Source organism: Nicrophorus vespilloides, unplaced genomic scaffold, assembly GCF_001412225.1.
Source record: "Nicrophorus vespilloides isolate i.1.1-1 unplaced genomic scaffold, Nicve_v1.0, whole genome shotgun sequence".
Classification (NCBI taxonomy): Eukaryota; Metazoa; Arthropoda; class Insecta; order Coleoptera; family Silphidae; genus Nicrophorus; species Nicrophorus vespilloides.
Genome location: NW_017100082.1, coordinates 123,411 through 135,239, shown reverse-complemented (window position 1 = coordinate 135,239; position 11,829 = coordinate 123,411). Strand labels below are relative to the sequence as shown.

Below are 11,829 nucleotides of genomic sequence, written 5' to 3'. Positions count from 1 at the left end.
GTTCTGTAGCATAAAATATGGTAAGATGACATAAAAAAAAGATAAATTTGAGTGCTAAGGCTAAGTTCGACAGATCGTAAAAGTAAAAAAAATATATTTAAAAAAAAATAAATAAATGAAGAGGTGGAATGCACTCGGCGTAAAAACCGAGCCAAGGTCTGCAAAGTAGAAGAAAAAAAAATGTAACAATTGGTTGCATTCCGAAAGAGCCGCAAACACATCAATAATTGGGGCTTGATTAGTAGTAGAAGAAAAAATAATGAAGTAATGACTTCATTCCTCGAGATTACGCGAATCTATTGAATGCCTTGCATAAAATTTAAATTAAACTCCATTCACGTACGAAGGATACATTTTTATCGAACACTTTCTATAATCGAATTATCACTTGTCCCAGCAAATCATTGTTGCGTTTTTTTTTTCTTCATTCTTTTGAAATTAAGTGCTAAATGCATGGTAATAGCAGCAAACAGATCCATTGCAGGCAATTAAAAGCTATTACGTTCAATAAAGAATGTTTGTCTCAATTTTCTTATCCACCGACGTTTAATTACATATATATATATAATTGTTATTCAGATGAGTCACGGTTATAAGAAAAATTAATTATAATGTTGCACTTTGCGAGGTATGTGAAGAGGTATGAATTTGTAAACGTTTCACTTTTTTTCTATTCCTGCATGTTGTTACAATTCTCTATTGTTGTGTTTCGTGTTCGCAATCGTCGCTGAGCGAAGCACATCATAAATCGTCGCAGAAGGAGCAAGCAGTGCGCGCTCGTAATTGAAATGCGGAGCGAGCGGTGGTCCTCGAGACTGATGAATCAATAGATTCATCATCGTCTCTCGGATGCATATGCAATTAAAGCGGCTCATTAATTTGCGCAACGTGCGAACTCGTACATCAAACGTTTACCTTTTATAGGTGGTTTTTGCTACTGATGCTGCTGCTGATATGAGAGACGACCGTGTTCGATCTTTTCTTGGGTGTTGATGGTGATCTTGGTGTGACCTGAGAACGAGATGACTCCTTGGAATTCCTCCTACGTCTTCGGCCACGACAACGTCAGCGGCTGGGGTGGACGCTACTTCTTCACGTACTTCAACCAGCTCGGGGACAGGTCCACTAGTTTGGTAGCATTCGAGGTCGCCGTCTTCGCAATCATCTTCCTTGTGTCCATAGTCACGAACATTGCTATAGCGACGTGCGTTTTTCGGTAAGTAAAACAAAAAACAAAAAAATATACCTACAACCAACTACACAATACTTGACAAGTTACAAACTACTTAGTCAAACAGGATAAGTAAATGCATTCAGTTTTTCTAATTAAAGAAAACTAATTAGAAAATGCTTACTTCTAATAATGCATGGATTATATTTGATTGGTTCCAAGATTATCTTCATCCTGAATAGGTCATTAATGATCTGCTCAGTCACAAAAGATATATACATTACAATTATAATTAAGTACAATTTGCTTAACATAACGAATACTCTCAGTATTTTCTAATTGAATATAGTTATACCTCGATTAACGAATAATGCAACTTATTCCTCGAAAATAGTTTTTCTCTTTCATTTAACATTTTTTCCTAAATCAAGATCATTTTCACTATAAAAATGTAAAACCTTTATAAATTTTGGATAATTTTTGACATTTTGTCTTCATTTCCCTTGTCTTTGTTTGCTTATTTTGGATGGTACTTATAGAAAATCTCATGTACCTTGACTTACGAACTAGTACCGTTCCAAAAAGTTGTCCGTAAGTCGAATTTGTTCGTAAACCGGGGGAATTTTAAAAATTTCAAAATATACTTATGTTACCACACTTTATCATGGTTTTTATTATTATATTACTGACTGCATAAAATTGAAAAAATAGATTAAAATAAATAAAATACTTACTTACAAATACTTTTCTATGTAGACATCACAATTATTTAAACGACAAAAGAAACAAATGCAACAAAACAGAATTTTGTTCGTAAGTTCTGTAAGCTCATTCATTAATTCAAAGTTCTCAAATATTTCCATTTTACTTTATAAATTTTAATATTTATTAAATAAATCAATGACTGAACTCTATTATTATTATTCAATAAAGTATGCAAATCTGTCAATATTTTATAAAACAACAACTGTTATTTTCTATGTATTGTTTAATAATGCCACACAGTTAACAAAAAACAGAAACACACGGAAATCAATACCTGAATTTGCCTCCGTCCGCTTTGGTTATTATTGAAGCTTTGAATTGCATAAATTTTGCATTCGTACGCCACATTTTATGGATTAGTTAAATGCACACGGATCTCGTGAAACATAAATTCCTCATATCCGGTTAAATGGTAAAAGCAGTAAATAAAAGAGACCACGATAAAAGATAATTTAACCATGACATATTTAACAGTTCAACTGAAACAATAAAATATTTGATAAGATATTCGTACAGTTTGATATAATTGTAATAAAATTGTGTATACTTAAACGTCCTAAGTTGTAAAGTTTCAATCAACACATCTTTAATGTAAAAATATACAGTAAAACCTGTTTTTGTGCGGTAGATAAGAATCGTATAAAAAAATCACACAAAAAAATATTCGACATTTTCATAAATTCTTACATATAACAAATAACTTTGTACATTACATAAAAAATCGCACTTAAAAAATACGTTAAAGATTTACGTAATAGATGAGAAAGTGCATAAGTTCTCATTGTACAAGAAATTTTCAAAATGCACATACATGATTCACTTCTACTCGTGTTACTCCAAAATGCGCTTCTTCTTGTGATGAATTGGTTCAAAATCGACTAACAGAATCGTTTGATCAGGCTGTACACTGATAGAAAACATTACAATGGTTCCAACGCCGTTGAAATTGGTTGCATTCCATATACCGAAAAAAAAAATCGCACAAACATAAAATCAAATAAAAAAGGACCGCACAAAAACAGGTTCTACTGTCTGTAATATATGAAATAATCACTTAATTTTTAATTAAGATATTCTTAATAATTGGGAAAAAAAATTATAACTAATAGAAATGATTTTTTATGTTAAATAATCATATTTGAAACAAAGAAAATTAAAGAATAAATATTGAAGTTTTTCTTAAGATATTTTTACTATTAGAAGAAAATTAATTTTTATATACGAATTAATCAAATTTTAAGTATTCCTACTTACATAGTTTTATATTTCAATTCAATAATGAACTTAATTAGAATAATGCAATTATTCACATGAAATGAAAATTCGCTTGAAATATATACTACATAGATTCGTATATGAATTTTCAGAACGTTGAAACAAAGTATTGAACGAGTGCATTTCAATTGTACATAAAAATCAATGGGCATCCGGAATTAAAGACGCAGTAGCATCAATTCGATAGAGTGAATTTAAGTAATACTGAAAGGGCGTTTCGCTAAAAATAAAATCGGCAATAGCCTTTTTAAGCAATTTGCATATATTCTTGGATTTCCATCCCCCACACGCCAAACAGGAAGCCTACCACCCACTAAACCTTATTTTCTCCGTTTCATCTGCGAGGATTTTCCAGTTTCTTTTCCCTTCTCTCTACATCCCTTTGCTTTTTCACGGTTGCACGATTTCCAAATGGCATCGCTCGATGCGCGAAACGACTTCTTTAAACTTTCCTATTTTCCTGTCCGATGCAATGAATTAGGAGCAGAAGTTTACAGCGGAAAAACAAAGGTAGATATAGATAGAGAGAGGAAGTGGGGAAAATCCTGCTAATTGACAGCCCGACGCATTGCAATTACTTTCCATTAACTACCAATATATTGGACTAAAACCGCTGCATTTAATCTAATTGCAATTGCAGAGCGTTCGTTCTGAATAATTATCGAGACGAAGCGCAGTTTTGGGATTTCCGCAGGTACATGTTAATTTTAGAATGAAATTCACATATTGTATTTATGTATAAACTACATATATTGAAATAATAATAATAACAGAATTCGAATTTATTAATTAATTTAACAATTATAATTGGTTGAAAAGACAAACATTAATTTACTTTAATTACAATACTGATTGCAGCAATTATACAATAACATTACTTGCATAAAAGTGCTGAAAATAATACATAATAGCATTGCAAACGTATAATTACATAAACTTGTACCAAAAGACATCAAAATAAAAATAAAACCTTGAACGTTTCCAATCTTATACCATCATAATCGTTTCAATCTATCTATTCTAATTGTTTATATTTTAGATATCCAGATATGAAGACAGTAACGAACAACTTCGTCCTGAATTTGGCTGCTGCCGATTTATTATTCGCCTTCTCGATACCAGCGGTGGCTTACTCAAGGGTCACACCGTTCTGGGTACTCGGAGATGTAGCCTGCAAATTGATCCCCTACACACAGGTAACGTTGATCACCTTCCCATCTATTTTCGCCCGCATCCGTGCTAAAAATACAATAAAGTACATCCAATGCATCAGATCTTTATTTGTTTTCGCAATAACTCGCAACGGAAGAGCGAAAATAAACTCTTTGTTTTTTTTATATATATTTTTTCATTATACTTTTTACGGATTTTGCACCGTTTAATACACAAAGAGAACACACACTTATTTTTTTTTTGAACATAACTTTGTTTATCATCTCGCACTTCCTCCGGCGATTACAATTATGCGAGACTCCACGTCTGCTTTTGTATAATATAAAGTGTTCAAAACTGTTTAAACGTTAATGGAAATGATTCATATACCTATTCAAATTTGCATAAGAAGAAGCCTCGTCGGATACACACAAATTACTCTTTGTTGTTCTTGCGGTGTTCTTTTTATCGTCTGCGGGAAAAGGTAATCTGCGGAAAGCAAACTGAATGCTGAAAAGGCTACGTGGAAAAAGCTATCTAAATATTTTCCCGGTAAAAATAAAGAGAAACTTCTCGTTTTTTTTTCTCTCTCTCTCTCTCTTGTTTGTTTGTTTGCCTCGTTTCCTGTGTGTTTCCTTCTCATTTACTTTGGTTTGGTGGGCGCGTCCGTTGCACCTGCTTTGCTCGGATTGCGATCCCTTTTATTGTTCAGTCGTTTCCACGAATACCTTTCATAAAAAAAAATAATAGGTATGGAAATGTATTTGCGAAAAGCAAACAATTTAATTAGTAGTAAACATTTGAATATTTAATGGTTAAACTAAGAATAATCATTGGATCCATTATCAGAATTGCTCTTCTATTAAATCAAGTTCTATAGTCACTAGAACCATAGTGACTTTTTTGTACCTTTAATGCAATATTGATCAGCATATTTGAGTTGTCTAATTGTTTATAACATCATTTTTTGTGTCTACTTAATCTATATTTATAATTGTGTATTTTACAAAGTCAAATTCTGTTTCAGTTTGTATCCGGAATCGTTCTGCTGTGGACTCTGACGTTGATAAGCATGGATAGATACAGATGCATCGTCGTTCCACCTTACCGCTCCAAGATAACAACGAAACAAGCTTCTTTGTATTCCGGATTAACGTGGGTATTAACCTCGGCCATCTTCATCCCAGTTCCTCTGTGGTTCAGACAACAAGAAACCGAAGACGGAGGATTCATCTGCACGATGATATTCCCCAAATCCGAAGCCATCAATTACGCCCTATGCTTCATCATCCCCGTCCTGATGATAGCCTGTCTCATGCCGATGATTGTCCTTGTCTACAACTACCATAGGATCTTCAAGAAGATCCTATCCACCAAAAACACTTGGGCTACCTCCTGCGTGATGGTCAGCTCAGACAAAAAAGAAATTCGCCGCCAGAGCGAAGTGAGCATGTCCGACATATTCGCGCCGTGGCCGAGGAAATTCTCAAACAGTCAGATGTCCACGACCGGTCGTCACGGCTCTCTTTCGCACCACGAAGAGCTCCGGCTCCACAAACACATACGAGTGGTCCGAGTCCTGTTCCTAAACGTAATAGTAGTGTTAATAATGTGGTTGCCGATAACTCTGGTCATGTTGCTCATCTTCCTGGATGGTCGTAGACCAACCGAAGATCGCAACTTTTTTCTCCGATCTTACCATTTCATAGCCTCCTTGGTCATAGCTTTTCTGAACACAGTGGTCAACCCGTTGCTGTACGGCGTTCTCAGCGATAACTTTCGCTCATGCCTGATGAAGCTCTGCTGCAACTCCGACGATCACCAGGAAAACACGAAAATAATCAGAGAGAATGCAACGTTCACTCCGAGCAGTTGCAGAAATTTCGGCTCGTACAAAACTGCCATCAAGCAGAGCTCCATCAACTCAGTGAGCGAGAATCCCAACGACGTCGTCTGAATTCCAATACATTCTGTACTTAAACGCATTAAGCAACCAAATATACAAGATTAAGAGAATGAGAGAAATATTTCCATTTTATTATATTATTTTGTAATAAGTTTGTTTTGTTAAATAATAATAATAAATGTAAATAAAGTATAATATTTTTATTTCAAGTCTTCTGTATTACAGATAAAAATTAGTAGTAACTTAATGGCAATAATCTTGGACGACGGACAAAGTCTTCTTGATGGTGTTCTCATCGAAATCGTGAATAGATTTCAAAGATTTTACGGTGCGCTGCAAAAGTAAAACAATAATTATAGCAAAACAAATAATGTTGTTAATTGGGTTTAACTTACGGAGAAGAGCAAATTCATTTTTCCGTTGAATTCGCCGAACAGCCTGAAGTAATCTGGTCGTTTCAAGAATAATTGGCTGGTGGACAAAACGCAGCTTTCAATTTCTTCGATTTCTTGCGTGGTCTTTTCCTTGGTGGTAACAACCTGTGAATAAATATGTAATTAATTAATTATCCTGTAAATGTTTGCTATTATTTGTTTAACTTACCATGCTTGGTGGCAAAGGTTTCAGAAGCAAGTTGCAGGTGCTTGCATCGGTGAGAGGAGCCCTCTTACCATTTGGACAAAGCAATTCGTAGTTGGCCTTCTGCTCTGGAGAGATATGACTGAATACTGAACTCTTAACGAAAGCGACGTCTCCTTCGCTGTCCAAGCACTGCAAAGCCCTGGAGCAAGTGTTGTCTCCCATGGAGCAAGCCTCCTTGTCTTCGCACAAGCCGCAGAGACTTTCCTTAGCTTTAGCGTTCAAAACCAATTCCCCTTGAGATTTGGCCAAACATCCTTGACCGAAGAATTCGGCCAAAGCGTTGCCGGCGCTACAATCTTCGGGTTTGGTCAACAGATCCAAACGTTTCAGGATGTTAACAACGGCGTAGAAACCGGCCATTTTGTCACCGGTGTGGCAGGACTTCTTTCCCTTCAATTCGGCAAAGCTCTTGATGGCTGAGTCCTTCTTCACAACAGCTACAGCGTAGACATCAGCTCCGTAATTTTCTTCGATGATGGGTTTAAGTTCGTATTTGGAGAGAGCAACGCTGAGTTGATCAGCTGGAATGGTGACAATGTCGGCGCGTTTCTTGTGGATAGCTTCCATGCAGTTCGTCTCCAGAACGCATTCGTACCTTGGCCTGATGTTCCTGCTGAAGGCGGCCTTGCTCAATCCCTTGCATTTCTCCAAACCGTCATTGGAGCTTACGCAGAATCTGATCGTTTTGTAGGGTGGTCCGTATTCGCGTTCAATTACATCAGTGTAATTGGCTTTGTCCAAGTAGTTCTGAGCTTCGATCAGTTTAGTTTCTTTGGGTACGTTCTTGTCGCTGATTTCCAAAACTTTTTCTAACCATTCGGCATGGGATTTGGATCCTTCGTCGTTCAAATTCTCGATCTTCCTGCGCAACTCGTCGATGTTCTTAACAACGGCGGCGTTGGCCATGTATCCTTGCCATGGGCGAGCGGCCCATCTGCATGGAGTTCCGGTGATTGGTACCTTGGAACCATCTGGGCAGAAGTAAGCGAAATTGTCTGGGTTCTCGGCGCTGGGTTGACCAGGAGTTATTCCAACAGGAAGACCGAAGAACTTGCGGACGTAGATGACCTTGGTCCAGGCGATTTGACCGTTGTTATGGGCCAAGCATCTCAAAGCACCATCGTAACCGGAGAAGTTATCTGGGTAGTCGCATTTGTCTGGGTGCTCGCAAAGCTCGCACAAATTGCTGAAGCGTTTCTCTAAAAAAAAAAGAGTATTTGAATTAATGACAAATTCTTAGTAAAGATTTAAACACTATGTGCGATGAATAATATTAAAATTTCTGATTGGAAGACTTACTCATTTTGGAGTCAATGTCTGCATCAGGGGACCATTTTCCGACGATGCAAGCCTTAGAGAAGAGCTTGGAGAAGGCTTCTAGTTCGTTTTCGCGTGGCGATAAAGTGGGTTCGGCTAAATTACCAATAATGCCCATGTTCTTCAACTTGGTCAAGGGGATTTTGTATCCCACATTTCTGCCCACTCCGGTATGACAAGATCTTAAACCTTTCAAGCCTTGAACGCTGTTGATCTCCAAATCTTTGTGCACGACAGCGACACCTTCATACCTGAACTCGGCTGTAAACAACAATACGAATACATTAAAAAACGAAAACAACAACAAAAAATAATGATTAATCACCTTCAGGTTCTTCGATGGTGCGGATTTCTTCGAAAACCTGAAAATCGCTGTCTGGAAGTTTAGCGGCAACGTACATGTCTTCAGGATCCACCATACCGAAATCAGCTACATGTTCCTTGATCTTCTCGATGCATTCAATTCTGCAAATTAATTTAATTATTACCAGTTCAACAAATTATGCTATATTATATAATTAATACCTGTCTCTAGCTGGGATGCAAACGATCTTAGCGGTGGCTTTAGTTTTCTGTTGAATCATCTCTTTGCAATCATCCATCATTATTTCAGGAACACACATCTTGACTATTACATAAAAAAAATATATAATTATATCAATAATTTTTACAAATCTTCGTGGTAAAACTCACATTCGGCATTAGCGCTTCGCCTAACCAAACGGGCGTTGGCGGCGCAGATGGCCAAGGCCAGAAAAAGGAAAATCTTCATGTCTCGTCGCAGGATTTGCAGATTTCTTATTCCCCAAACACCGAACTGCGAATGTTGCCGGCGTTTTGCTCACGGCCGGTATTTATACAGTCCACCTCCTTCTTCCTCCTCTCTGCGTGTTTGTTATTCATTTCTTTATGCCCATTACGTTGCACTTATTGTTTTGTGCTTCGTGCTCAGATAACTTTTTGATGAACCTTTGCGACTCTAGCCACTCACACACATATAGAAGTAGAACTTTATCTTTATCTTAAAGCGAAACATAAACAGGTCTGGGACTTCCCCAACTACCGGCAATTGAATAATAGATTCATGAGCGGCCTCCGCAGATAGCCTTTTGCATACCAAGTTATATTTTAACATCTGAAATTCGAATTCAAATTACAACAAAAATCGAGAAAAAGTAATTGGAAATGACAAAGAAATTGCATTTATTTTTTTGTTGACCTCTTCTTCGGCCTCTTAATTTCGATAACAGTTGTAATGCAAGTAATAATTGCATCTGACTCAAATAAATATAAACAAAAATTGTTTAATCCAATTAAAAAAACGCATAGATTTGCATGAGCAAATAACAATCATTATTACATTAATGAATCATTTGTTTATTCTTTATCTCACATTGAACGGCATTGGCAATTCACGACCAGTAACTACATGGTAATTCATCTTTTCGCAGATTTCTGCTATTTATTTATTACATGCAAACAGGCAATTCAATAACATGTGCATAATTTATAATTTTCCATCGCTTGCGGACTCGAAGCACGTAGCAGAGAGAGCCCGAATTGACTTTGTAGAAAAACCTCACCACTTAATCTTCGGTAGATTAGCTCCAATTGGTAAACAGATTATCTCGTTTGACAACAGGAAATTGCTGTTTGCACCAATTCAGCAGCATGCGATGCCTCAAATTTCCCTGAAACGAAATCGCTCTTATCATTCATTCATTTCATAATAAGATAATGCTCGGGTTTCACGTGTTAAAGTAAACACATATTTGTCCATTCTCTGCCGAAAATCGCGATAACCTATTAAACTGTAAATCCCCTTTTTCGCAAAAACAATCGATCGCAAATTTATAAATAATTCGACGATTTTTCAAAAGAAAATATTTTACAGACACTACAGAATTTCAATAAATATGTGACAACAAATAAAGTATTAAAAGAATAATTATTGTAGAATAACAAGAATAACTTGTTCCATCAAAATACGATTTGTCTTCTTTTACACTAATTCTTCATTTCCAATTAATTGAGAAAAAAAAACAAATATTTTACACCTTTTCCATATTTACAATCAATATAATAAAATTATATCGTGAAAACACTTTTTTTTAATAAACATTTGTTATTTATTGAACATAAATAATTAACGTAAATAATAACAGAATTTGGTTTATTATTTTGTAAATTGTTAGAATTATTCATTAAATTTGTTATCAAATATTACGAAATGCAATTTCACAGATTGATAAGTAATTATTTATCTTGCATGATGATTTTTATTAATACAATTTTCTATACTTAAGTATAGCCTCATTCAATAAGTTCGTAGGATGACATATACGTGGAGCCTCTATCGAAAAATCCATACGATATTTAGGAAATACCAACTTTCAAATAACGTCTGTCAAAATTTCATGAGAATATGACATTTAGTTCACGAGTTAAAATAGTTTTAGTGACTCTACTTTTGTAGTTTTAAAAGCAATGGAAAAATCTGAATTTTGTCTGTTGATAAAATATTACTTTTTGATGGCTTGATAAGTGTCATGGGGAGACAAATGGTAGAGAAGTGGTTTGCTGGGCTTGCAAATTTAGCAATTGTTGCAGAAAACATGAAAAAAGTCCACATAATGGTTTTGACCGATAGTAAATTGAAGTTGCGTGAGATATCTAACACCCTGAAGATATCAGAAGGCAGTGTATTCACCATTTTTCAAGCTCAAAGTGGACCAAAATCAACAATGAGTTGATGATTCCGAGCGCTATTAGGAACTGTTCAAGCGAAATATGAATGAAACCTGGATCCACCACAACACTTAAGAGTCAAATCAGTCATCAGCTGAGTAAACAGCAAAGGGTGAAAGCCTTATATTGATGCCATAGATAAATTGTTCTACAAGAAAGGTATCGAAATGTTAGAGAAGCGTTGGTATGAATGTGTGTCTCCTGAATAAAGTTGTTGTTTTATTGATCATCCTATGAAATTATTGACTGAGTTGTTACATCATTAACATAATAATACAAATATGTAGCCCATTTAACCTAAATAAGGCGATAAAAATTGTTAAATAAATGAATAAAGATTGAAGCAAAGTAAATTTGCAAATAATTATACTTGCATATTACGCAAATTCAATGCCACAAACCGCTGCTTTTCAAGGATTATCAAGTATTATTAGGATTCTTTGGAAATCCTTGGTGGAAATGAGAAATAAGGTTTGATATCACGATTATATTTTATTATAAAATTTTGATCTTCAATTGGATGATTTTATTAATATCATTCTACAAGTGTAACATTTTCAATGCAATATTTATAATAAATTACAACAAATCGACTTTCTAAAATATACAAAGTATAATTGTACATAACAAGATTCTTACTGTACAATACTAGCAATAATTACAATATGTATATATTTTTTATAAATAATCGTTGCTGTCTCAACTATAATAAACTAAGTCTAAGTCTTTGTGATCTAATTCGCTATCATCTGTAGCAAACATCAATTAATCATTTTTACCGTAATCCGTCCGAAGCGAAGTAAATTACACCGTGTACGACGACGTTTGCTGAACAAAGGAATTCATTACAGTA

General features: G+C 35.3%; 2 protein-coding genes across 2 annotated transcripts in view; one reads left to right on the top strand and one right to left on the bottom strand.

Moving 5' to 3' along the window:
• LOC108566981 (neuropeptide Y receptor type 2-like) overlaps positions 1-6,379 on the top strand; it is a 20,931-nt gene extending 14,552 nt beyond the window's left edge. The window contains exons 2-4 of the mRNA XM_017927150.1: positions 925-1,216; positions 4,251-4,407; positions 5,391-6,379. Coding sequence (XP_017782639.1) covers positions 1,023-1,216; positions 4,251-4,407; positions 5,391-6,320 — 1,281 coding nt within the window. The 5' untranslated portion in view covers positions 925-1,022 and the 3' untranslated portion in view covers positions 6,321-6,379. The remainder of the gene's footprint in view (positions 1-924; positions 1,217-4,250; positions 4,408-5,390) is intronic.
• Positions 6,380-6,482: 103 nt separating this feature from the next.
• Positions 6,483-9,079, bottom strand: LOC108566975 (transferrin). Its single transcript, XM_017927136.1, has 7 exons — positions 8,922-9,079; positions 8,754-8,856; positions 8,554-8,693; positions 8,211-8,489; positions 6,873-8,110; positions 6,665-6,808; positions 6,483-6,602 (listed from the first exon to the last, which is right to left on the bottom strand). Exons 1-7 carry the CDS (start codon positions 8,998-9,000, stop codon positions 6,513-6,515), a joined length of 2,073 nt encoding a protein of 690 aa, XP_017782625.1. The 5' UTR covers positions 9,001-9,079; the 3' UTR covers positions 6,483-6,512.
• Positions 9,080-11,829: the final 2,750 nt, after the last annotated feature.

Coding starts and splice junctions, on each gene's coding strand:
- LOC108566975 (XM_017927136.1), bottom strand. CDS start 9,000: ATGAAGATTTTCCTTTTTCTGGCCTTGGCCATCTGCGCCGCCAACGCC. Junction 8,490..8,553: donor CACCATCGAAGAACCTGAAG/GTGATTAATCAT, acceptor TGTTGTTTACAG/CCGAGTTCAGGTATGAAGGT. Junction 8,111..8,210: donor AGACATTGACTCCAAAATGA/GTAAGTCTTCCA, acceptor TTTTTTTTTTAG/AGAAACGCTTCAGCAATTTG.